At 47.2% G+C, this 24,383-nt stretch overlaps 2 protein-coding genes across 11 annotated transcripts; one reads left to right on the forward strand and one right to left on the reverse strand.

Annotated features, from left to right (window-relative positions):
• The first annotated feature begins 11 nt into the window (after positions 1 to 11).
• On the forward strand, positions 12 to 17,925 carry LOC135094891 (signal-induced proliferation-associated 1-like protein 3). Of its 10 annotated transcripts, none has more exons than XM_063995367.1 (21): positions 12 to 1,300; positions 1,439 to 1,710; positions 2,295 to 2,434; positions 2,812 to 3,015; positions 3,867 to 4,023; positions 4,411 to 4,672; positions 5,504 to 5,610; positions 6,217 to 6,351; positions 6,737 to 6,861; positions 7,431 to 7,552; positions 7,775 to 7,910; positions 8,458 to 8,589; positions 8,989 to 9,275; positions 9,636 to 9,780; positions 10,101 to 10,298; positions 11,649 to 11,993; positions 13,904 to 14,038; positions 14,659 to 14,803; positions 14,950 to 15,646; positions 15,863 to 16,090; positions 16,325 to 17,925. In XM_063995367.1, exons 1-21 carry the CDS (start codon positions 12 to 14, stop codon positions 16,533 to 16,535), a joined length of 5,472 nt encoding a protein of 1,823 aa, XP_063851437.1. In that variant the 3' UTR covers positions 16,536 to 17,925. The 10 variants fall into 10 exon arrangements, with proteins under 10 accessions (XP_063851437.1, XP_063851439.1, XP_063851438.1 ...); XM_063995369.1 differs by having other exon boundaries at positions 15,866 to 16,090; XM_063995368.1 differs by having other exon boundaries at positions 13,907 to 14,038.
• Positions 17,926 to 17,986: 61 nt separating this feature from the next.
• Positions 17,987 to 23,646, reverse strand: LOC135094911 (V-type proton ATPase 16 kDa proteolipid subunit c). Its single transcript, XM_063995420.1, has 4 exons — positions 23,317 to 23,646; positions 21,087 to 21,279; positions 20,483 to 20,636; positions 17,987 to 19,912 (listed from the first exon to the last, which is right to left on the reverse strand). The coding sequence occupies exons 1-4, from the start codon at positions 23,393 to 23,395 to the stop codon at positions 19,853 to 19,855; spliced, it is 486 nt and encodes a 161-aa protein (XP_063851490.1). The 5' UTR covers positions 23,396 to 23,646; the 3' UTR covers positions 17,987 to 19,852.
• Between the last annotated feature and the right edge of the window lie 737 nt (positions 23,647 to 24,383).

A 24,383-nucleotide genomic window follows, 5' to 3' on the forward strand; every position in this document is an offset into this window, starting at 1 on the left:
CCCGGCCGGCAATGAGGAAGGCCGAAGTGATGAACGTTGGCCCGGCGGCCGTGCTGGGCCGGGGCACTGCGGGCCGTGCCCCGGCCGGGCTGGGAGGGCCAGTGAGCTCCCTGGACTGTGGCCCGCTGCTGGGGACGGCCCCGGCCCACTCGACTAATGTTCTCAACAACAATGTGGAGGCGAATGGCCTGGAGGATGCCGCTGCCAACAACAACAACAACAACAACAATACCAATAATAACAACAATAATAATAATAATAACAAAAGCAGCAGCAACAGCAACAACAATAACAGCTCCAACACCAACACTAACAGCAGTAGCAGCAGCAGCAGCAGCAGCAGCCACAAGTCAGGTGGTGGGCGGCGCAAGGGGGGGGAGGGCTGGGTGGGAGGGGAGGGGGTGGAGCAGGGCTCGCTGGGCTACGTGAGTGAGCGCGTGCGAGCGCTGAGCATCAGTGACAGGTCGCGGGGTGGCGGCAGCGGCGGCCACAGGTTTGGCTCGGCAGACCTGCGGGCGTCCTACAATGAGCGGCTGCGGTCTGGCCCAGCCAGCCTGCAGCCCCCAGGCAGGGGTGGCCCAGGTCCTCGGCCTGGCCAGGAGGTGGGTGGGGGCTTTGTGTACCTGAGGGGACCGGTGGGGGGCGGCCTGTATCGCAGCAACTCCTCCCTGGACCTGGACCATGAGGGGGAGGAGCCACCCCCACCCTCACCCCTGCGGCGGGAGTACGGCTCCCACGGCTCCATCAACGTGGCTGCTGCACCACCCGAGGCACTCTACTCCATTCTGCGGGACCTGCAGCCGCCCACCCAGGCTCTGCGGGCTGCCCAGGGTGAGGCAGCGGGGGTGGTGGGGCCGGTGGAGGCGGAGGCCACGTCCCCCAAGGCACGGTCCAAGTTCCAGCGGCTGTGGGACCGTGACAAGTCATCCATCTTCAGGAAGCTGCGGTCCAGCCGGGGTGCGGAGGCCACCAAGGCCGACAACACCTCCGACTCCAGTGGGAGTGGGGCAGGGCGCACCCAGCGGCCAGCCGAGGCTAATGGGGACTCAGACAGCCGGGGTGAAGACGTGCCGGCTGCTGCCCCAGCCAGGCGGTCAGCCTTTGCCCACTACGACTGCAGGTCGCTGGCCAGCCAGTTCAGCGCCAGCCAGACCCGCCAGCTGCTGGCAGAGCGCGTCAACACCACCACCGGTGCCTCAGCCGCTGCCATGGCTGCAGCACCACACCACGACAGCACTGAGGACCTCGGCCCAGAGGAGCTGGACCCAGGGGACGGCCGCAGCAACACCCTCATCAACAGGTGGGTGCCTCACACTCTCTATTCTTCCTCTCTCACTCCTCTCATACTCCTCACCCTGTGTCACTCCTCACACCTCTTGACCTTTCTGATCCTCCCTGGCCCTCCCTGACCCTGCCTGACCTTCTCCCATCTCCCCAGCTGCCCCTTCTTCCGCAATGAGCTGGGAGGTGAGGGGGAGCGTGTGGTGAGCCTCAGCAGGGACTGGGGCAGTGGCAGCGGCGGCTGTGGCGGCCCCATGGCGGCCACCAACCTGCACCGGCCCGTCGCGGCCTCCACACTGGGTCTGCTGGAGCCACCCCCTGGACTGTCCCACTGGCAGATGACCCTGTGTCCCTACGTCAGGAGTCCCCTCACCGTGGAGGCTGTGGACCAGGGATCTGCCTACTACAGGAACTACTTCTGTGGCCAAGGTGGGTTCTGCTGTGATGGTGGTGGTGGTAACAACAGCGTAGTAGTAGTAGTAGTTGTAGTATTTTTATATATAATTGATGTTTTAAACTTGTGAAAGTAAGCTTTATTTATTTACTTTTTTTCAAACCATGTAACTCAAACAATCATTAGAAAACCTTATTGTGCTAAGTGTTTCAATCTATTTAACCATGATGTGCTAGATTACCATCCTTGACTTCCTTTCTAACCCAAACAATTAGAGAATCATTAGCAACTCCCAAATAGCACAACATACTTCACTGTAACCTAACCAAACCTTGATTACCACACCCCCTTAGCTCCCCTCCTAACCAGAACAAACAGTCCTTAGCTCAGACTCCTTTAGCTCCCACAACTCCACAACACTTTCCAAATTACCTCACCCTTGCTTTCCTTCCTAATCAAAACAAACAAAATCCGAACTCCACCTGCGTAACACCCACAACTCCACTACACTTTCCAAATTACCTCGCTCTTCACTTTCCTTCCTAATCAAAACAAACAGGAAATCCGAACTCCACCTGCCAAACTCCCACAATTCCACATATTCTCATTTGCAACGCAGAACACCAGAATTGGTTCGGCATGGATGACACGCTGGGACCGGTGGCCATCAGCATCCGGCGAGAGAAGGTGGATGAGGGCATGGACTCCACCCACAGCCTGCCCACCTATCAACACCGCATCATTGTCCGGAGTGCTGAGGTGAGGTGCTGCCGGAACATAACCTCATCTTGCCTTAGTGATGGGTTATGTATGCTATGGGAGGGTATACAGCCTAACTTGACCTAACTTGACCTGACTTGACGTAGCTGTAGTAATGGGTTTTGTTTGCTATGGGAGGGTATACAGCTTAACTTGACCTAACTTGACCTAGCTGTAGTAATGGGTTTTGTTTTCTATGTGAGAATACAGAACCTGACTTAACCTAACTTGACCTAACTTAAGTGACAGGTGTTGCTTGTTACGTGAGGGTACAGGACCTGAGTTATACACACATACATACACCAATTCTTTTTTCATCCTCCATCTCCTTTACAAACACACACACTGACACTCTCTCTCTTTCTCTCTCTCCCCAGTTATTCAGTTGTCAAGGCACTGTACTGGAGGAGAGTCTTGGTCGGCCATCTGGAGAGAAGGGGCGCAGTCCAGGAGTACGGGAGGCCCTGGAATATGTGTGCCCCCAGCTCTCCCTCAGCTGTCTACGTCTCGGCCAGTCAGGTCCCCACACAGAGGAGGCCCTGGCTAGGCTTGATGATCTGGGCATACACAACAAATTCAAGGTATTGGTGTGAATGTTTGTGTATGTGTGTGTGTGTGTGTGTTAGGGAAGGTATTGGTGTGTGTGTGTGTTTGTAGGGGAAGGTTTGGTGGAGTGGGTGACAGTGTAGGAGTGGTAGGAGGAGGTGGAGGAGATGAAAGTAGTGAAAGAAAAGTAATAGTAGAAACAGTAATAGTAGTAGTAGTAGTAGTAGTAGTAGTAAGAGGTAGGGGAGGAGGAGGAAGGAGGAAGGTAAGTAATTGCAGTAGTAGCATTGATAACAGTTATAATAATAGTAACTGGAGGAAGAAAAGGAATTAGAGATAGACATTATAGAGAAAACCAGTAATAGCAGCAGCAACAGCAATAAAATCACAGAAAACGTACATTAGTGCCTTTTGCCATTCTTTACCAACAGCACAGTAGGAGGAAGAGGAGGAAGCAGAAGAGGAATTAGAGATGATTGTAGAGAAAAACAGTAGTAGTAGTAACAGCTGTAAACACAAAAAACATACATTAGTGCCTCTTGCCATTCTTTACCAGCAGCACAGTAGGAGGAAGAGGAGGAACCAGAAGAGGAATTGATTGGATGAGGAATGATTGTAGAGAAAAACAGTAGTAGTAGTAACAGTAGTAAACACAGAAAACTTACATTAACCTAACTTTATTTAATACCAAGACCGGAACCAGCAATTGTAACCTAACCTAACACACCAATACACCTCAAACAACCCCAGTGCTCTAGCAAAATCACCACCAAACACTGTAGCAAGCCATCAGCCCTCTTTATTTAACACCAAGACTACCACCACCAATCCTAACCTAATGCACCTGACCAGTACCCCTCAAACAAACCCGTGTGTTCTCCTGCAGGTGGGCGTCCTGTATTGCAAGGCGGGGCAGACCACAGAGGAGGAGATGTACAACAATGAGAGCGCTGGGCCGGCCTTCTCGGAGTTTCTGGAGATGCTGGGACAGAGGGTCAGGCTCAAGGATTTCGACAAGTACCGGGGTGGCCTGGATAAGAAGAGTGAGTGGGATGGGGGAAGGAGGGGTGGGGAAGTGTCTGAGTATGTGTGTTGGGTTAAGGGAGAGTGTGATTTAGAGTGAGTGAGGGAGGGAGGGAGGGTGTGTGTGTGTGTGTGTGTGTGTTGGGATGTTGAATAAGGATAACAGAAGGGATGAGCAAGGGAGACTGAGTGAATAGTAGTAATAGTAGTAGAAGTAGGAGGAGATGGTGGTAGAGGAAACGAGTAGTAGTAGTAGTAGTAGTAGTAGTAGTAGTAGTAGTAGTAGTAAAATAAGGCAGTAAAGAAAAACAATAATAGTAGTAGAAGTAATAATAACAATAACAACAGCAACACACACCTTACACAAACCAAATTAACCTCATCCACCACCACCACCACCTCCACAGCTGACTCCACCGGCCTGTATAGCGTGTACAACCAGTACCGCGACGTGGAGGTGATGTTCCACGTGTCCACCCTGCTTCCCTTCACCCCAAACAACCGCAAGCAGCTCCTCCGTAAGCGCCACATAGGGAACGACATTGTTACCATAGTGTTTCAGGAGCCCGGTGCCCCTCCCTTCAGCCCCCGACACATTCGCAGCCACTTCCAGCATGTGTTTATTGTGGTGCAGGCCATCAATCCTTGCACTGAAAACACGCAATACAGGTGAGGCTACGTGTGTGTGTGTGTGTCTGTGTGTGTGTGTGTGTGTGTGTGTGTGTGTGTGTGTGTGTGTGTGTGTGTGTGTGTGTGTGTGTGGGTCTTTGGTGGGTTAGTAAAGCTTGTGTCTATCTTTGTTTGTTTGTCTGTCTGTTTGTGTGTGTGTGGGTTTGTGTATGTGTCTTTGGTGGGTTTGTGAAGTTTGTATCTATTTATTTGGGTATTTCTTTTGTCTGTTTGTCTATCTTGTTTGTGTTTTGGTGTGTTAACTAAGCTTTTATCTATTTGTCTGTCTGTCTATTCAGAACATAAGAAAATAAGGGAACCTGCAACACATCATCATGCCTACATGTGGCAGTCCCTGGATCTGTGTGTAATAATAATAATAATAATAATAATAATAATAAACGGTTTATTATTTAGGCAGTTAACAAACTGAAAATGTACAGAGGGGGTGGGGAAATACTGTGTGTGTGTGTGTGTGTGTGTGTGTGTTTGGTAGTTTAATGAAGCTTCTATCTATTTATTTGTGTCTGTCTTGTCTACTGGCATGTTTGGTTGGTGTGACTGTATAGTTTCTTTCTATCTATCTGTTAATCATTCACTCTATCAGACTAAAGTAAAAAAAAAAGTCATTAATTGGGATGTACCATAGACATTTTTACTACTGGTTTTCTTTGTCAACATTTGAAAGTGCTCCATTTCTTTTAACACCTCTTATTTATTCACTTATTTACTTATTTTCTTGTTATACTTGACAAAACGCACTCCAGTCCTTTATATCACCATTAAGAAGGTTCCAACCCCCTTCCTGACCCCACACACCTTCCCCGGCAGAGTGGTGGTGAGCAGATTCAAGGACGTCCCTCTCTTTGGCCCCATGATGCCTGAGGGGGCCACCTTCCCCAAGTCCAAGGCCTTCACTGACTTCCTCCTGGCCAAGGGTGAGTGATAATACTCCTGCTTGTATCTATTGTAACCCTTAGTGTATGTGTGTGTGTGTGTGTGTGTGTGTATGTGTCATCTATTTGTGTGTGGTTTGTTTGTGTATCAGTCAAGGGGGGAATGGCAGTGCTGTGTTTAGAGAGATGTAGTGAGGATGTGTGTATGTTCTTGTGTTGGTTCTGCAGTTCATTCTTGTCTTCCTTTGTGTTCTTACTTAATTCTTGTCTGTCTTCCTTTGTACACTTAATTTTTGCCCTCATTTGTGCTTTTTGTGTCTTATTTTATGCACTTAATTTTCATCTGTCTTCTCTCACACGCTTAAAATTCTCGTCTTTCTTCTTTCGTACACTTAAAATTCCTATCTATCTTCTCCCGTGCACTTAAAATTCTAGTCTACCTTCTCTCACACACTTAAAACTCCTTTCTATCTTCTGTACAATTAAAATTCTTGTCTACCTTCTCACACACACTTAAAATTCCTGTCTATCTTCTGTACCCTTAAAATTCTTCTCTATCTTCTCCCACACACTTAAAGCTCCTGTCTATCACTCAGTTCCTATCCATTCTGTGCCTCTAATGTCCGTCTTCCCTTGCCTCCACCCCAGCTATCAACGGGGAGATGGCAGCTCTGCGTTCGGAGAAGTTTGCGGCGATGGCTACACGCACACGGCATGAATACCTGAAGGACCTGGCGCTGAACCACTCCTCCTCCACCACACTGGACACCTCCACTAAGTTCTGTAAGTCCTATGTGATTACTGGGGCTTAGAGGGGGAAAGAGGGAGGGGGAGGGGAATATGAGCAAAGGGAGATAGGAAGAGAGAGAGAGGAAGGGTATTGCCAGTAGAAGAGAAAGAGAGAGATGGTGAACACGAGTAGAAGTGAGAGAGAGGGAGTTATAGGGAGATAGGAAGAGAGAGAGAGAGAGAGAGAGAGAGAGAGAGGGGGACAACAGCAGAAGAGAAAGTGAGAATAAGAAAGAGAGAGGGAGGGAGGGCAACGAGATAAATATTAAAAGAACACAAACCTTTACCTCTCCTTTTCGCACCACCAGTAAGATAAGCGAACATTTCCTGAAGAGCACAAACATTTACCCTTACCCTTGTCTTCCATCCATCCCTGCAGCACTGATGGGGTTCTCTCGAGGCAGCAAGAAGGACAAGAGAGGCATCAAGTACGTGCCAGACTCCTCAGTGCGCGGGGCCCTCTCCTGGCCAATGACGGTGCACGATGCCGCCCTGCAACAGAATGTAAGGCCTTATTGGTGGTTATTTAGGTCCTCAGGTGTTTCATTAGGTACTGTAGGGTTTTTAATCACTGGAATCTTGAAAATGCCACACTGCAACAAAATGGAAGCCGCACGGGATTAGCTACGTTCTCAGTAAGGTGCCTGGATTATTAGTTGGGTTTTCAAGGGTATTATTCCTCCTGGCAGTGAGTAGTAGGGTTGTTATTAAACTATCACTGGAATTATGTAAATGAAGCATTGCATTAGAGTTGTAAAGCCAAAGAGATTATTACTGTTTCATTACTGTTTTAATTGATTTTTTTGTATGAGTTTTTTTTTTTTTTCTATCTGATTTTTTTTTGTGTGGCTGTGTGTTTTAGTATGGTTTTATATGATTTTTTAAGTTTTGCATGATTTTGTTTAGTTCCATATTTTTTGTATGGTTTCATATGGACTTTGTGGAGTTTCATATGGTTATGTGTGGTTTAGAGTAGGTGAGTTCTTTATTAGGTTTTGTATGGTTTCCTAAGTCTTCAGTTTAGTTTGGTATGTTTGTATGGTTGTACATGGTGTGGCTGTCTTCCCTGCCAGGTGGACTGTGTGCTGGGCGTGTCGGCGGACTCCGTGGTGGTGGTGGAGGAGGCAACGGCAGCTGTCATATTTGCCGCTCCATGCAAGAGTGTCATTGGCTGGACCCTCAGGCCACAGCAGGGGTGAGTTTGTGTCTATGTGTATTGAATTTCTTACCCATAAATGAAAGTAGGAACATTATACAGCCTAACCTAACTTAACCTAAACAAACATTTTTAAACGAGACACTATATTCACTAATAATCATCCTTCATTTCCTCATTCCCCATTTTCTGACCCAATTATACAAGACACAAGATAAACATACCATTACACTCCCTCATTCCCTCACTCCCTCTTCCCAGGCTGCGAATGTTCTACCATCAGGGAGAGTGCCTTTTGGTCCACCTGCGGCCCGGGACCCCAGAGGCTGAAGGAGAGGAAGTGCTGGCCGAGATTGTAGCCAGACTCTCGGCTGTCACACAGGGGGCCGAGACTCAGGTACGTGTGTGTTGGTGTGTGTGGGTTTGAGAGATGTGCTGTCCTCCTGTGCTGTCCTCCTGTTGGTATGTTTCTTTAGGGTGTTTTTGTGTGTTCGTATTTGGTGTCAGCTTTGTGTTTGTTTATGTATGTTTGTGTGTATATATTTAAGAAATATACTGTCTTTCCATTAGTATTTTTCTTTTTTCTTAAGTGAATTTCTATCTCTATATATCTGTTGTTTATTGCCAAGTGGGGTGGAAGCAGAGTTCCTAAGCTTGTGCCAAAAGATGGTTTAACTTGGGAACTCCCTGCCTGCTTCTGTATTTGCCCCTGCCTATGACTTCAACTCTTTCAGGAGGGACATTTCAAGACTATTCTCTAATTCTGAATAACCCTTATGGCCGTACCCTGGAATTGACACCTTTAGTTTGCCCCTTTTTTCTACCTTCTTGTAGCCCTTGATCAGATCCCCTCTTACTTAATAAAGAATGTTGTGATCTGGCCAAGGAACAAAGTGGGTTGTGAAGACACTCTAAGCAGTGGGCCTTATTGTGTTGTGGTGCAGGATCTGGTGCTGAGACGCAATCCTGCTGGCCTGCTGGGGTTCAACGTGCAGCAGGATGGGGTCATCACCGAGGTGGAGCCGTATGGTCTGGCGTCACAGGCTGGGCTGAGACAGGGAGCCAGACTGGTGGAGGTGAGGCATCTGAACTACCAAATTATCTGTCTGTCTCTTGTCTTGTGTCTGTTCCTTATCTGTCTAATTAGCAGTGTGTGATATAAGCAGCCAGTCAGCCAGCCACTCACCCAGCCAGTCAGTCACTCACACAGACAGCCAACCAAGCAACCAACCAGCCAGCCAGTCATCCAGTCACTCAACCAGCCAGCCAGTCACTCACCTAGTCATTTACTTACCCAACCATCCAGTCATCCATCTACTCACCATTTCATTCACCCATCTAGTCATCTACCTTAGCCATCCATCCATCCAATCATCCACCTTCCCACCCACCCACCCATTTATCCATCCATCCAGCCATCCATCCACCCACCCACCTATCCTGTCACACTAACCCACTGCCACGTCCCACCACAGATCTGCACGGTCACGCTGGCCACACTGTCCCAGGAGCAGATGGTGGACCTCCTGAAGACCTCCATGACCGTCACTGTCACCGTGGTGCCGCCCCACCCTGACGGGGCACCCCGGCGAGGCTGCAACGTCCCCACCTGTGGCTTCCTTCTGGGGGGTAGCGAGGGGGACTATGAGAACCTCACCACCCCAGAGCAGCTCTCCTCCCGCAGGCACCACCACCACCACCACCATCACCACCACCACCACCCGCACCACCACCGCAAGTCCCACCACAGGGAGGCACATAGGTAAGCTGCTGCTGCTGCCTTGCCTTGTTAGGTTAGGTTAGAGTTTTGTGTATGTTAGAGATACAAAAGATGGACAATTTGAGTCAGTTTGGTACACAAGAAACAGACAAAAGTTTCAATCAATTTCTCTGGCATACAAGAGAAGAAGTAGAAGTTGTGTTAATCCTCACCACACCAGCCCAGGACCCCATAAGTACCCAAGACAGGAGTAGGAGTGGTGTTAATCTTCAGCTCACAAACATAGGACCCATTAAAATAAGTACAGCAGTAGGAGCTAGGTTCCTTAGTCCTTTAGCACACCAACCTAGGATCCCATAAGCACCCACGGGAGCAAAGCCGCGTCCCCTGGCCCTCCACCAGGTATGACCGCAGCCTGTCGCCTCCACGTTCCAGCAGCAGTTCGGGCTACGGGACGGGCAGCTCCTCCCGCTCCTTCTCCGACCATCCTGAACCCTCCCGGCCGCCTCCTCACTCCACCTCCACTGCTCACCCTGGAGACCGGCAGGTGGGTGACGCTGGTTTCACTAGAGCCTGTTGAATTATCACTTGCCTTGTTAAACTATCACTAGAATCATGAAGGCGCCCTTGAAGACCCCAACAAACTTCCCTTGAAAATGCCAGCAGACCTCCACTAGACCCTATAAAATCTGTAGAACCCTGAAACCACCCTTGAAAATCCCAATGAACTTCAACTAGACCCTTCCAGACCCCTGAAAAACCGCAGTAACGTCCACTAGACCCTACCAAACCCCTGAAAAACACCAGCAACTCCCCTAGACTGCTAAAAATTGAGACACTAATGAGTAACAAACACACATCCAACAGAACAACAACAGCAACAACAACAGTGGGGACTATGAGGCAGCGGGGGAGGGGGAACGTGGCTGCAGCGGCGGCGGCAGCATAGAGGCCACAGGAACCCTCTCCAGCACCAGCTCTGGCCACTCCAGCGACCAGTGGACTGAGCCTCTGGACGAACCCACAGACTCACCACCTCCACCGCTACCTGCCCGGTCTGCCCAGGTGTGTGTCTGTCTGTTTCTGTCTATCTATCTATCTATCTTTCTTTCTTTCTATTTATCTCTGTCTTTTTGTTAAGGAGAGGAGAAAGAGAGGGAGAAGATTGGTAAGTTTCTCTCTCTCTCTCTCTCTCTCTCTCTCTCTCTCTCTCTCTCTCTCTCTCTCTCTCTCTCTCTCTCTCTCTCTCTCTCTCTCTCTCTCTCTCTCTCTCTCTCTCTCTCTCTCTCTCTCTCTCACATGCATGCACAAATAAACTGTACATTTTTTTGCATTTTTTTCACTGTAGTAGATATTATTATTATTATTATTATTATTATTATTATTATTATTATTATTATTATTATTATTATTATTTCCTCAGTTATTAGCATTTTTCTTAAACTTAGAGGAATGGTGTTGCCTTTGTGTTCATTTTTTGACTAATCAATAATTTTGTGTTTATTAGTAATAGTCGTGCATCTTGATAAAAAAAAAAACATTAGCATCTTGACATTTATTATTATTATTATTATCATTATTTTTATTTATTACTGAGTGGTGTGAATTAATAACTATAGTGAGTGTGTAGACTATAGTTGTTCATTTGACTTACAGCAGCAGTCCCTCTCATCTCTAAGTGCCATCACCCTTTATTCTCTGGAATGTTCTTTTCCTCCTCTTTCAAACATAATCACTTTTATTCCTCTGTTCTCTATTTCTCTTTGTCTCTCTCATTACTTCTTCCTCCCATTCATTCAAAATATCATTACTACATATTTTCTTACTTTTCTCTCTTCCTTCCTTCTCATTTTTTGTTTTCATCATCATTACTACAATTTTTATTTTTCTCTTCCTTGCTTCTTCTTGTCTTTCTTTTTCTCTGATTCTTCCTTTCCCTTTCATTCAAAAACATCAAATTTTCCTATTCTCTGTTCCTTGCTTCCTCTTCTTGTACCTCTTAATTTCCTCTCACACTTCCCTTTCATCCGTGTCTTCCTCTTTGTATGCTTCAATTTCCTTTCATTCTTTCCACCTCTTCCCATCTACTTCCCTTTAATCCTCTCCCTGCCTCCCTTTCCTTCTGTCTATCCCCCTTTCTGCCTTGTCCCCTCAAATGCAGCACTATATATTCTTTCATCCTCTTCTTCTCTCCTATTCCCTTTCATCCACCATCCTTTCCTTCTCTCTTCTGTCTTTCCCTCCATTTTTGCATCACTACCATCATCCTTTCCTTCGCTTTCCTGTCTTTCCCTCCACTTTGCTCCACTGCATCCACCACTCTCCCAGCCTCTCCTATTTCCTTCCTTCTTGTCCTCCACTCAGCACTCTGCACCACCACATCCACTCCACCACATCACCACTCTCCACCCCCAGAGCACCAAACGACGTGGAGAATTCTACCGCACCTACCACGGCCACACCACCTCCTCCACCTCCTCCCCATCCACACACCACCACCACCCACACCCTCACCAGTACCCATCACAGCCTCCACCAGCAGCATCACCCACATACCCAGCACTGCACACCTACTCTACCTACACCTCCAACTCCCCTGCTCCACATGCATCCACGTGCCCCTCCACCTCCCCCTCCCCCACCCTGGCATGGCCCCACGTCCCTGAGCCCTCACAGGGAATAGAGGATGATAACTATGCCGTGCCTCCTCCCCATCCTCGCCCCGTCACTTCTGCGGCCGTTCCTGAGGAGCCACTGCGAGTAAGGATGGTGATGGGGGTGGGGGGTGGTGGTGGTGGTGGTGGTGGTGATGGTGTGCTTGTTTTTTTGGGATTTTTGTGCTTATTTGCTTTTGTTTTTATTTGTTTCTTTGTTTTCTTTCCTTTTTTTTGCTTGTTTTCTTTGTTTTGTTAGTTTTCTGTTTGTTTATTTTTTTATTTTTTTTTGTGTGTGTTTTTGTGTCTGTCTTTATGTGTGTAGGATTTGTGGGTTTGTTTACTTTATTTCTCCCTCTCCTTTTCTTGTTTTATTTCTTTCCTTTCTTTTATTAATTTATTTTCATTTATTTATTTATTTTATTTATTTATTTATTTATTTATTATTTTTATTTATTTATTTATTTTGTTTGTTTGGGTGAGTTGTGGTGGTAGTGGTTATGGTGGCGGCTTCTTGTTTTGTTGTGTTTGTGTTTATCTTTTGGTTCTTGTTTGTTTTTCATCATGTTTGTCTTTATTTATTCAGCTTTTATTTTTCTTCTCCAATTTTCTCATTTTCTTTGTTTTTCTCTGTTACTTTGCTTTAATTGCGTTTCTGCTGCTGCTCTTTATTCATTATCAGTTATTCATCAAAACTCATCTACATTCATAACTGAAGGCATGGCATGAATTTATATACAAAATGAGAATTATTCATTACTTACTCATCTACATTCATAAGTGAAGGCATGGCATGAAATTATATAGAAAATCAATTATTCATCACCTGTTCCTCACTTACTCATCTCTGTTGGTAAGTGAAAGCATGGCATGAATCTATAACAAAAACATTACTCATCACCGACTCATCTGTACCGGTGCGTGGAGAGAGGCATGAACCTAGCAAATGTAAGGGTTATTCATCTGTGGAGTGAATGCGTCAGTCAGTCAGGCAGCCTTTTGTAATCCCTCATGTCTCAAGGCTTGGTGTGAGTCAGGAGAGGAGAGAGTCAGTCAGTCAGTCTTTTACTCTCTCATATTTCTTGGCTTGGTGTGAGTCAGGAGAGGAGAGAGTCAGTCAGTCAGTCTTTTTACTCTCTCTCATATTTCTTGGCTTGGTGTGTGTCAGGAGAGGAGAGAGTCAGTGAGTCAATCTCCTTTTACTCTCTCTCCTTTCATATCTCAAGGCTTAATGTGATATGAGAGAGAACCAAATAGCCTTCTTTCTTTTCCTCTCACTCATATCTCAATGCTGAGTGTTAAGAGAGAAGAAGAATCAGTCAGTCAGTCAGCCTTCTTTCTAATCTCTCATACATCAATGCTTGGTATGATTTGCCAGGCCACAGAAGAGGACAGATCATTCAGTCACTCAGCCTTCTAGCCTTCTTTATCTAATCTAGGCATCTTGTTTGATAACGTTGCTCAGATGACACACAGACACATTTCGAAACTATTCCTTATTAGTCCTTGCAGTTCTGTCTTTCTCTCTCCTCTTCTGTGTCATTTAAAAAGGTGTAAATTGCTTGTTATTCTATCTGTTTATGATGTTGAGTCCTGTGTCTGTTTGTTTTGTGTATATGTATAGGATTAAGTTGAGGGAGTTAGAGATGGAGATTGTTCATGAGAGGCAGGCAGACGCAAAGAATTAATGGTGTTTTTACTCATATTGTGTAGAGAGAGAGGGAAGGAGAGAGTAAGACAAAGACAAAGATATACAGAGAGAGACACTCAAGAAGCCAGACAAACACAGAGGTAGACAGTCAGAGAAACCACCCACAGACAAACAGGCAGAGAGGAAGAGAAGACACACACACACACACATAACACAAACAGACAGAGAGAAAGAAAGTCTCCACAGAGAAAGAGAAAAAGAGAAAACACTCACAGATAACACAGATCTAGTTTTAACACATATACACACCACCACCACCACCACCACCACCTAACACCCCTCCCTCCCTGCTCCGCACCCACCAGCAGCTGCCCAGTGCCAGTGACTATGACAATGCTCCCCTGCGACCGAGTGAGGCAGCAGCAGCAGCAGCGGCGCGGGTGAGGAGCGGCAGTGATCATGCAGTGCCAAGTCCCCCGCCAGGTGTCACCCAGGGCCAGGTGTGTGGGGGAAGGGGGAAGGGGAATTGGAAGTACCATTTCTTATTTATTTTTTAATGTAATGGGCACAGGGTAAAGTCAAGGTGGGAAAAGATTAGGACTCAATAAGATGCCAGTGTCAAAAGGTCAAAAGGTTTAAAGGTCACCCATTATTGTATGAGGGTGTCTGGTGGGGTTCTTCTATGTGTTGTTTGTGTGTGTGTGTGTGTGTGTGTGTGTGTGTGTGTGTGTGTGTGTGTGTGTGTGTGTTGCTTATTGGTTGGTTTGTTGGTTTGCTTTTATTTGGTTTGTTGGTGTATTTGTTTTTGTTGTTTGTTTGTTTGTTTGTATTGCTTTATTTATTTGATTGTTTGTGGTGTCTTTTTATTTATTTGTTTTATTTATGTATGTGCTTGTTTGTATATTTATGTATTTACTTAGTTATTTTTCTGTATTTTATTTTATTTTATTTTCACCTTTATTTTTATTGTATTTTTATTTATTTACATATTTGTTTATTTTTATTTTTATTTGCCTATGTATTTATTTATTATTTTATTTATCTGTTTATTAACTTTTTTTAACATTCTGAAAGAAATTGACACCTGTAATTAACATTGCATCAATCCCGGCCGGTACAGGTGAGTGAGTACCTGGCGTGGCGCAACGAGCGTCTGAACGGCAACATGCGCTCCAGCAGTCTGCCCGGCCACCTGCCTCGCCCCCCCGGCCAGGATGAACCTCCCGCTGCCGCCCTGGACCGCCTGCACCCAACACGCAGCGAAGGTACGTCAGCTGACACCTTCCTTCCTTGCTGTCTGTGTTGTTTCCTTCCCTCCTGTCTCTTTGTATCTGTCTCTCTCAGTTAACTTCCTTCCTCACTGCCTGCATCTGTCCCTCTCTCACCAAACACCGTTTCTACTTCCCTGCAGACGAGCTCTCAGGTGGCAGTGGATCCCCCAGCAGCCGTCACCAGCACCGCGGGGGAAGCATCACCCCTTCCTCCGCCTCTTCCCGCAACCAGTCCCCGCGCACGGTGGCAGCTGAGGCCAGGCTGAGACAGGCGGCTGCCCCACGCAAGAACAGCCAACGAAACTCAGCAAATCTGGGCGCCTCTTCTAACCTACAAGAGGAACTGTTCCGTCTGATTAACCCAGACTACATATCAGATGGGGATGGATCGAGGGAGGGCGCAGAGAGGCCCAGGGCGTATAGTCTAGGTGTCCCTGCCCTCAGCCGTGGTGGTGGGAGCTCTGACAAGCCCTCAGGTAAGACAGGAGGATCAGGAGGGATGGGCGTGGAGCGTACCAACCCTTCCATGCATTTACTGAGCACCACCAAGCCTCCACCACCTCAGGGCACATCCATAGGGTACAGGGGACACCCACAGCAGCCTCACCCGGCCCTCATCCGTGACAGTGCAGCCGACGGGCCGCCACAGACCTCCCAGCAGACTGAGGTGGCAGAGGTGGTTGTCTTGACAGCACGGCCAGCCACTGTCATCTCCAACTCGTCCACGTCCAGCCCAGCACCAGCCAGTGAACAGAAGGCCGGGCCCAATGCAGATCACAGGATGAGAGGGCAGGCGCACCAAGGGGACGTCAGCCTCAGGGGAATGACACAGGATAGGTAAAGGATTGGGATTCTTATGCTTTTGGGTCTTAGGTTAGGTTTATATTTTTAGTCTGTTTTTAAGGTTTTATTGATACTTTGTTAGCAACCCTATCCAACCTAACCTAACCCAGTCTAACTCAGTATTACCCAACCCCCAGAAAACTAGTCTTTGATCTACACAACCCAAACTATTCTTACCTCACACTTGCTCCCAAACCTTCCTCCAAACAGCAGCAAGATACACCCACGTCTGGACCCTCTGGAGGACAAGAAAGGTTCTGAGGGCAGCGAGTGGGACAGGGGCAGTGGACCAGGGCTAGACGTGGACCAGGAGTGGACGAGCCTGGTCAACACGGCTACCCAGGCCATCGAGAAGAATGTGGAGGTTGGGGGAGCACCAGCCAGGCCACCACCTCCTCCTCCATCACAGTGGCCGCCCCACCACCTCCCCACACACAGGTGACTGTCTGCCTGCCCAAGAGTGCATGAGGTAGTAGGCAAGATACATAGATTGATACCCTACTAAATGTAAGGAAAGGATAGAGATGGATGGCTAGGATTGATTGATAGATGGTTTAATAGATGGATAGATTGTTCTGAAGACAGATAGTATATATAGGTAGATGACTTCATTGATGGATGTAGATAGATAGACAGATAACCTCTTTCTCTATCTCCCTCCTTGTGCCATAGCACCAGTGGGACAGAGACGCCCATCCTGCATGACCGCGTGGCACAGCTGGAGCGCCGCCTGGCCGAGGAACAGCAGCGGTCCGAGCAGCTGGAGGATGAGGTGAGTCAGCTGCGTAACGAGAACCGCAAGCTGCAGGAGGACAGCCGCGCCGCCGCCCAGCAGTTGCACCAGTTCACCGAGTGGTTCTTCAACACCATCGACAAGACGTGATGCAGCGACCGGTGCTGCCGTCACGCCATCACCATGCCATCACCCTATGGTCCCGTAGCAGCTGAGCCACTCCTCCCCTCACCCCAGTAACCAGGGCATCACCAGTTCGTCGTATCACAGCTGCACCAGCACACACACTGTTGGGTCCCAGCATCCGTCACAGGTCGGAAGGAGTAAGTTTGGTGTGTTTCGTGTCTTGTCACCTGCGTGTTTCAGCCAGATTGCATTCTCAGCCACCAGGAGATATACTACTAGGTGTCTAGGGCTACTCTCTGTACTTGTCTGTTGAAGTATCCGTGTCATGAACAGCCATATAGAAGGATATACTACTACTACTACTACTACTGCTAATACTAGCTAACTATTCAGTGGTTTACATATCAGTGTTTGGCACATGTTGCCTGTTGCTGTCACTTTCTCAAATGTTGTGTTGAACATTGAGTCAGTCCATGTCATGTGTCATTTCATGTTTCCTTGGACATCACAGTTCTGAGTGATGCACAGGCCTGCTGATGCCACGCCAGGCCAGGCCAGGTCAACACTTCCCTCCAGGGCAGGCGTGATGGCAGTGTGTTCTGTGCATTACTCAAAGTGTTTAGTTGAGCAACACTGGGTCTGAGAGTTGTTACACATCTCCTGAGGGGCATCATGTTGTATCAAGAGGCATTCTCAATACCAAATTGGATTAGAATAAGAATGTAACCCAGTGTGGATACTGCCCACCTGGCTGTCCATCACTGCCCATCCCCCACCCACCCCGGGCTGCCTCTCACCCTCGTCCTGCCGTCCAGCGACTCGAGCCGGCAAGCCTACTTAATTTTAACAGAGCTGAAAGTGCCTTTTTTTCATTGTTACCAAGGTGGCGCTGCCCCTCCCCCCACCACAGGGCAGCACCACACCGCACCGCCCCGTGGCCACACGGGGAGCCGGGGCAGCGCCACCGTGCCCGTTATATTCCCCAGACGGAACTTCTCCGAGTGCCTCGTCTCCACACGTTGACTAAAGCCAAAGAGTGTTTTGTTTTTCCCTCCGGGGATGAGAAAATCTATTAACCGCAATGTACAATAAACAAAGCGTTTAAGCCAAGTAACTGAAGGTTAGTATTAAGACTCCAGCACCGCCCTGGACCATCAGTTTGGTAATGTTGCAGCAGCCGTGTGACTCAGTGAGTGACAGGTGTGTGTGTGTGTGTGTGTGTGGAAATATTCTCCTGGAAGCCATTCTTGATTTATTTTCATTAATGTGTGTGTGTGTGTGTGTGTGTGTGCCTCATTTTGGTTCATGTGTGTAGATGCTGCAACACTTAGCACTTTTAGGACTAGTAGAGTATATTGATTACTTTTGTATCAGTTTTTATTTTTGTCTGTAATAGAAAGTTAACCTAAACCAACATTCCTTTCCTTTCAATCCAGGACAACAATGTGAAAAATTCAGGAGACCACAGAGAAAGATTACCGAGTACAACTTTATTATTAACAATATACCATTACATATTCAATACCATTTATACAGAGCACACACCTTATAACAATTGACAACCAGGGCCATCCACAGGACAGGGAGATGGAAAGCACAGCACACTGCACGCTGTGTCACCTCCGGTGTGGGAGTGTCCCCCACTGGTCACGTCATTCCTCTGGCAACACACAGCCCAGAGGACTGAGCTGTGACTTGCCAAAGGTATGATGTGACGCACAGCATGACACGCCATGCACCAGGGGCCACACACGTGCCACATACACACGGAATGTTAAATTTTCCTAAGTTTCAGCTGCGGTAATTCATTTTTATTCCCAACAGTATCCTATACCTAACTAAAGGAGAAAAAATATATATGATTAGGGATAAAATATACAAGGTGGTTGCAGACCTCCCGCTAAATATAACTACTGAATCACCAACAATCATCACAAATGGCTAGTCTGGCCGGCCTGCCTGCCTGCATGGTGGTAGTGGTGGTGGAGGTGGTGTGCCAAGGCTGCAGCAGGCCAGGCAGGACCACACACTAATAAATAAAGACCACTGATGCCTTTCTATGATACTCCAGCAAAGGGCCAGTGGGTGGATCTCTGCCACACATTATCACTATCATTATCATCACCACTCTCTCTCCCTAACCTTTCCTACACACCCTCTGTGGGTCTATAGCAACACTATCAAGATACCCATGTAGTAAACACTTGTTCGCTAAGAATCACTTAAGGACAGCTGGCTTGTTCTGCACTAGAAATTCTAAATCATATAACTTGCAGATGGAGTTGTAGTGTCTTTAGATAAACTGTGTACCAGGATATACGTACAAGCGTGTATGTTTCAGGCACGCATACACGCAGGTAATACAGAACATGCCCCATTCTATGTACTGCCAGCTGGTCTAAGGCTTTCCCAGAGTCCGTGTGGGGCTAAAACATGCGTGACACAACCATGAAGTTCCCTGTGGGTGTGTGCGCCAGCCACCCCCACAAATTCCTGCCGATGATCACTGTGGGGCTGGGGGGAGGAGGAGCTGCTGGGAGAGGGGATCAGGACTTTTTGTGCATTCCATCTTTGCGCTGATTACATTACCTGTCTGTTTGTTTAATGTACATTTGCCCCATTGAAAAAATACACCCAAGACCTAACCAGGGTGGCAGGATCTGTCACCCCGAGGAGTTATGGTGGAGGATTGCTCAAAATGTCATGGGAGGTTACCGGCCCACTTCGCCACACACAGGAAGACAACTTAACAGCCTTGAAATGAGATACAAACATCAGGGCAGGGCGTGGGGGAAAGGGGCCTCAATGGGCTGTTTGATTCGCGGCAAACTAGAGCAGCAGCAGCGGCAGCAGTGGCAACAGGAGGAGGTTATAAGGAAGATTTGGACATGGGAGTGGGGAAGGGAAAAGGAAAAAAGGAGAGGAAGGAGAGAGAAGGTAGCATCACAATTTATACATTTATACATACACAGGTTAGCCGCGTTCTGGCTCGGCAAAGAAAGGCCCCAGAAAATTATGCGATGGTCTCTCTCTCCACACACCACGAATGGTTAAATATATATATATGTATATATATATCTATGTATATGTTATTTATAACGGTAAAATATTCACATCAATAACTGACGTCACGTGGGGGAATGGACAAGGAGGGGCAGGGAGAGGCTCACGTCTTCACTCGGCCAAAATAAACGAGCCGCCAGACTGATCTTGCTGGCTGGCTGGCTGGCTTGTGTGTGCGTGTACGTGTGTGTATCTGTCTGTGTGTATGTGTGTGGTTGCTTCTGGAGAGGGAGCAGGGGCCTCAGGAGGGAAGGAGGCACCCTGGCTGGCCTCGCTACTTACGAGGAGGTCTTGGTGTAGAGGTAGATGGCCACAATGAGGCCGTACAGACCCAGCACCTGTCATGGAGAGAGGATATGTTGGCATCACCAAACACCAAAGCTAACACTACAGAATGATGCTCCTGAGTCTACACAATCATAAGAATATTGAGGTAGTTAGTCTAACATATTACAACAGTTGAGTTAAGATGTAGCTATATTTAAATGCACATTCTGGAACTACACACACACACACACACAGACAAACAAACAATAAACTGATCTGTCCCCAGCATCCCCCAAACCCTTGCAAACTTTTCCCACTCTAAATCTTTACAAACTTAACATCTTCCTCTCTCCTCCCTGAACCCTAACAAAACCATCCCTTCCATTCCCTAAACCCTTGCAAGTTTCCCGTCCTGTCCCATTCACCATCACCGTGCACATCTGTCCCTTCATCCTGACCGTCGCCCTTCACCACATCCTAACCAAACAACTTTCAATGCCCTTACCAAACCACCTCCACACACTAACCCTCAACACCAACTACTCTCCCTAACCCACTCCTCACCTTATCCCAACCCAACCTCCTTCAGTGCCTTTACCAATCTCAACACTAGCCTCTTCACATCCACCCCCCTGCCTCACCTCAGCAAAGATAAGGATAAGGATCATGCCCACGAAGAGACGAGGCTGCTGGGCGGTTCCTCTCACTCCGGCGTCACCCACAATTCCGATGGCGAACCCAGCGGCCAGACCAGACAGACCCACGGACAGGCCAGCACCCAGGTGGACAAAGCCGCTGTGGGAGGAAGGGCAGGTTAGGGAGAGGTGGTGGTGCAGGTGGTGATGGTGAGAGGTGTGCGAGTGAAGTTTTCAATGCAGTGAGAAGTGATGGTGAGAAATGGTGTGTGTGTGTGTGTGTGTGTGAAGGGGAGATCTGTTTATGTGGTGAAATATATACACAAAGATATGCTGAGGCCAGTTCAAAAGTGTTCAATGGAGGGAAGGTATTCAATCCTAACATCTGAGGCAAAATATTACTCCCAAGGTCTCAACACTTACTGGCAAAGGAAGCAGTGAGAATATATAAGAGAAAAAGAATTGTCAGTCCCACACAGCACTGCACAGAACACACCCAACCATTCAGAGGAGCAAGAAGATTCCCAACCTTCCCAACACAAGAATACAGAGAAGGTATTCAATTCCAGCCTTCAGACACAAGATAACTGCCGCCCATCCCAGCACTCACTAGTAGAGGGAGTAGCCAGCATCAGCCGCATCCAGCTTGCCAGCCAGCAGCACCGCCACCACCAGGCCGTAGATGGCGATGATACCAGCCATGACCACGGGGATGATGCACTTCATGATGAGCTCCGGCCGCATCACGGACATGGCCGCAATGCCCACGCCGGACTTGGCCGTCCCGTAGGCGGCCCCCAGCGCTGCGTGGCCAAGGTGATGGAGTTAGGCATGCATGTTGCTGTTGTATTGTTGAGTCAGGTTGTTTGTATGTTTGTATTGCTGTGTTTGTATGGAAAACTATATCAAGGTCCAGTTAGGCTTGTGTGGGCAGGGTAGCTGTGTGCTGCTGTGTCCAGGGTTTACACAGGATATCATTACTGCTGTTCATGATTGTGTGCATGGAAAGGCACAGTACTACTCAGCCCCATCAGTGAGGGAGTCAGGCCTACCTACCACTGGACAGGCCTAGTGGAGAGACACGAAAAGTTTCTTGTCTCCCCATCACACATAGTTAAGTGGCAGCCTTCCACTGCTCACCACCCTCACACCTGCCATGCCTAAATTGAAACATGGCTGCTGAAGGACCTCATACTGTTTCCCTTGCTGACTGTTCCACTCATGAATGGTGGGCACTGAACCTGCTTCCCCTGACAGTGGCTCTGTGGTGGCAGGACGCAGCCAGCCTGTATCTGTGGTGGTGGACTTGTTGCACAGTGTGTTGCTGGCACTGGTATTGTACAGAAAACAATTAAACTTCAGCTAAAGTTAGAAAACCAGTGGAGAAAGAAGAGGGAAGGGAGGGAAGGAGGTGTGGGGGGGAACAGTTGGGTGTGTAAGGGAGGGCAGGAAGGGTGGGAGGGAAGGTATAGGAAGAGCAGGTGTGTAGGGGAAGGCAAGAAGGGAGGGAGGGAGGGTGTGGGGAGAACAGGTGGGTGTGGGTGAAGGGGCAGCCCACAGTAAGCCAGGTGCAAACCCACTTCCTAAACCCACTGAGGAAAAAAGCCAAGGTTAAGCCAGATTACTTTCTACTACTACAACAACTACTACTACTACCACTACTACTACTACAACAACTACTACTACTACTATCAATTCCACCATTAATGTTTTTCTTAGTGGTCAATGTTTTTTTTACAACATTACTCTGCTGTTAATATTTTCAGGGTAACAGTATTAGTAGCATATCTTCCCAAAACTAAGCAAATGAATTAAAAAGATACAAAAATAGATACAAATGAGATAACACAAGTAACTGGGGGAAAAAATTAATTAATTACCTTACGATTCCTTCCAAACTAGAGAAAATATACTAATTAAAAGAAAAAAAGAAAAAAGCTTGATACACCACCACTTCAACAACACAAACATGACCTTTACAGGAAAACCAGACCTCATCCAGTTAGGGCTCCCACAGAGGTCAGGAAATAAGCACCAGGTGAATATAGAATCAATATTTTTAAACCTAGGTCATGTGAGGGGGCAGAGAGAGACCTCATGACACAAATACTCCATTTTCTTTGACCCATCTCTTAAAGGAGGTCAGGAATTACCCACATGACCAAAAGTAAGAAGAATCAATATTTTTTAGGTCAGGTCAAAGAAACGAAGGCTGAAGAAGAAAACAAGGATATACCACCAGGAGGTCAACCTTCTGTGTAATCCGCGGCACGGGAGGTCAGTAATCACGCCAATGTTGACCCTAGAATCAATACTTTACAAGGCACGTAAGGTCAGGTCAAAGAAACGAAGACAGCAAGAGAAAACGGAGATAAAAGAAGAACAGATCAGCTCTTCCTGTCATTTCCAGCACAGGAGGTCAGATTGGTGGTGTGGCCTGCCCATGTGAGGTCAAAACTAAACCCTTGTGTCTGGGAATCAATAAAGACGAGGCGGGTAACGCGAGGTCACAGAAAGGGAGGAGGCATTTAAGGGGTCATCTCTCCCTGCCATTTCCAGCACAGGAGGTGAGGACAGTTATATAATTTACCCAGTATAAGGTCAAAACTTGTGCGCCTGGGAATCGATACAGAGCAGGCTGGTCAAGAGAGGTCAGAGAAATTAGGATTAGGAAACATCTCCATACTGGGTCAACTTTTTCAGCACAGGAGGTCATGAAATAGGTGTAGTTTGTCCAGTATGAGGTCAAATCTGAACCCCTCCACCTGGGAATCGATACAGAGAAGGCTGGTCAAGTGAGGTCAGACTAAATACGTTGTTTCAGTTATTTTGGTACTCACAGCTGAAGATGATGGCGGAGGCGGCGCCCATCACGCCGAAGAAGGGGGAGTATATCGGGTTCTCGTTAGCAGTACTCATTTTGGAAGGTTTGGAAAGAGTTTTAGGGAGTTGGCAGGAGAGAGAGGTGCGTGCGTCCTTCCCAAGTGACGTCAGCGGCTCAAGTGACGAGGACTGAGAAGAGAGACTGTCCCGTGATCTTCTCCAGCCTGCTGATTGGCTTTCACCGTCACAACACCAACCACTAAGCCAATCACAGTGCGTCTCTTGTCCCACCTAGGCTTTCTAAACCATGTGTTTGTTCCACTTCTCTTGGTTGGCTGGCGCGCTCCTCTATACTAACCAATCATAGTGCGTCTTGCTTCGCGTGTAGATGTTACCAGTGGTGGTTTTGTACGAAGTGCCCTGATTGGTTCCTTCCAGCCAATCACATGACCGGATGCATTTGTTGATACGGAATCACATGATCGATTTTGTAAAAGGGTATTTCGCTGATTGTTTCCTTTTATTTAATTGATTTGGGGGTTGTAATAGTAGGAAAAGTTATTATTGACGATATTTCATACAGCAAGGGCATCAAATGGTCGTCAATTGGAAATAAAAGAGGAGTTTATGAACCAAGTGTCACCGCAAAATGTCCACATGGATATTTTTTTTTCTAAAGTTTTCTATCCTTGTTAATATCTACCATTGTAATCTTCAAAATATATGTCAATTTATACAGTAGTTATTGAAAGATATAAAAAACGGGGATGGTTTCTGTAGCAAGTGTCACCACAAAATTTCCACATGGATATTTTTTCCCCCGCAGCATCATATCGTTACCAACATCAGCCATTGTGATTATTAATATGTATGAAAACTCATATAGAAGTTACTGGAAAATACAAAACACGTATGAAAAAGAAAAAAATGTTGATCCGTGACATTTGTGTTAATAAAATTTAGTTGTACGTTAAAAATTCCTCACCATATAAAAAAATTTAAATATTATAGGAAACAATTATAAAACAAAAAATAAATAAAGCAATATATTTTAATCCATCTTAATATATCTTTAACCCACGTG

The sequence above is a fragment of the Scylla paramamosain genome, chromosome 47 (assembly GCF_035594125.1).
Source record: "Scylla paramamosain isolate STU-SP2022 chromosome 47, ASM3559412v1, whole genome shotgun sequence".
Taxonomy (NCBI): Eukaryota; Metazoa; Arthropoda; class Malacostraca; order Decapoda; family Portunidae; genus Scylla; species Scylla paramamosain.

Excerpts from the sequence above, each read along its gene's own strand:
- LOC135094891 (XM_063995367.1), top strand. The coding sequence starts at position 12 with ATGAGGAAGGCCGAAGTGATGAACGTTGGCCCGGCGGCCGTGCTGGGC. Across the intron at positions 2,435-2,811 it reads TCATTGTCCGGAGTGCTGAG|TTATTCAGTTGTCAAGGCAC; the intron begins GTGAGGTGCTGC and ends CTCTCTCCCCAG. Across the intron at positions 5,611-6,216 it reads TGACTTCCTCCTGGCCAAGG|CTATCAACGGGGAGATGGCA; the intron begins GTGAGTGATAAT and ends CCTCCACCCCAG.
- LOC135094911 (XM_063995420.1), bottom strand. The coding sequence starts at position 23,395 with ATGAGTACTGCTAACGAGAACCCGATATACTCCCCCTTCTTCGGCGTG. Across the intron at positions 21,280-23,316 it reads CTCCGCCATCATCTTCAGCT|CGCTGGGGGCCGCCTACGGG; the intron begins GTGAGTACCAAA and ends TTGGCCACGCAG. Across the intron at positions 19,913-20,482 it reads TTATCCTTATCTTTGCTGAG|GTGCTGGGTCTGTACGGCCT; the intron begins GTGAGGCAGGGG and ends TCTCCATGACAG.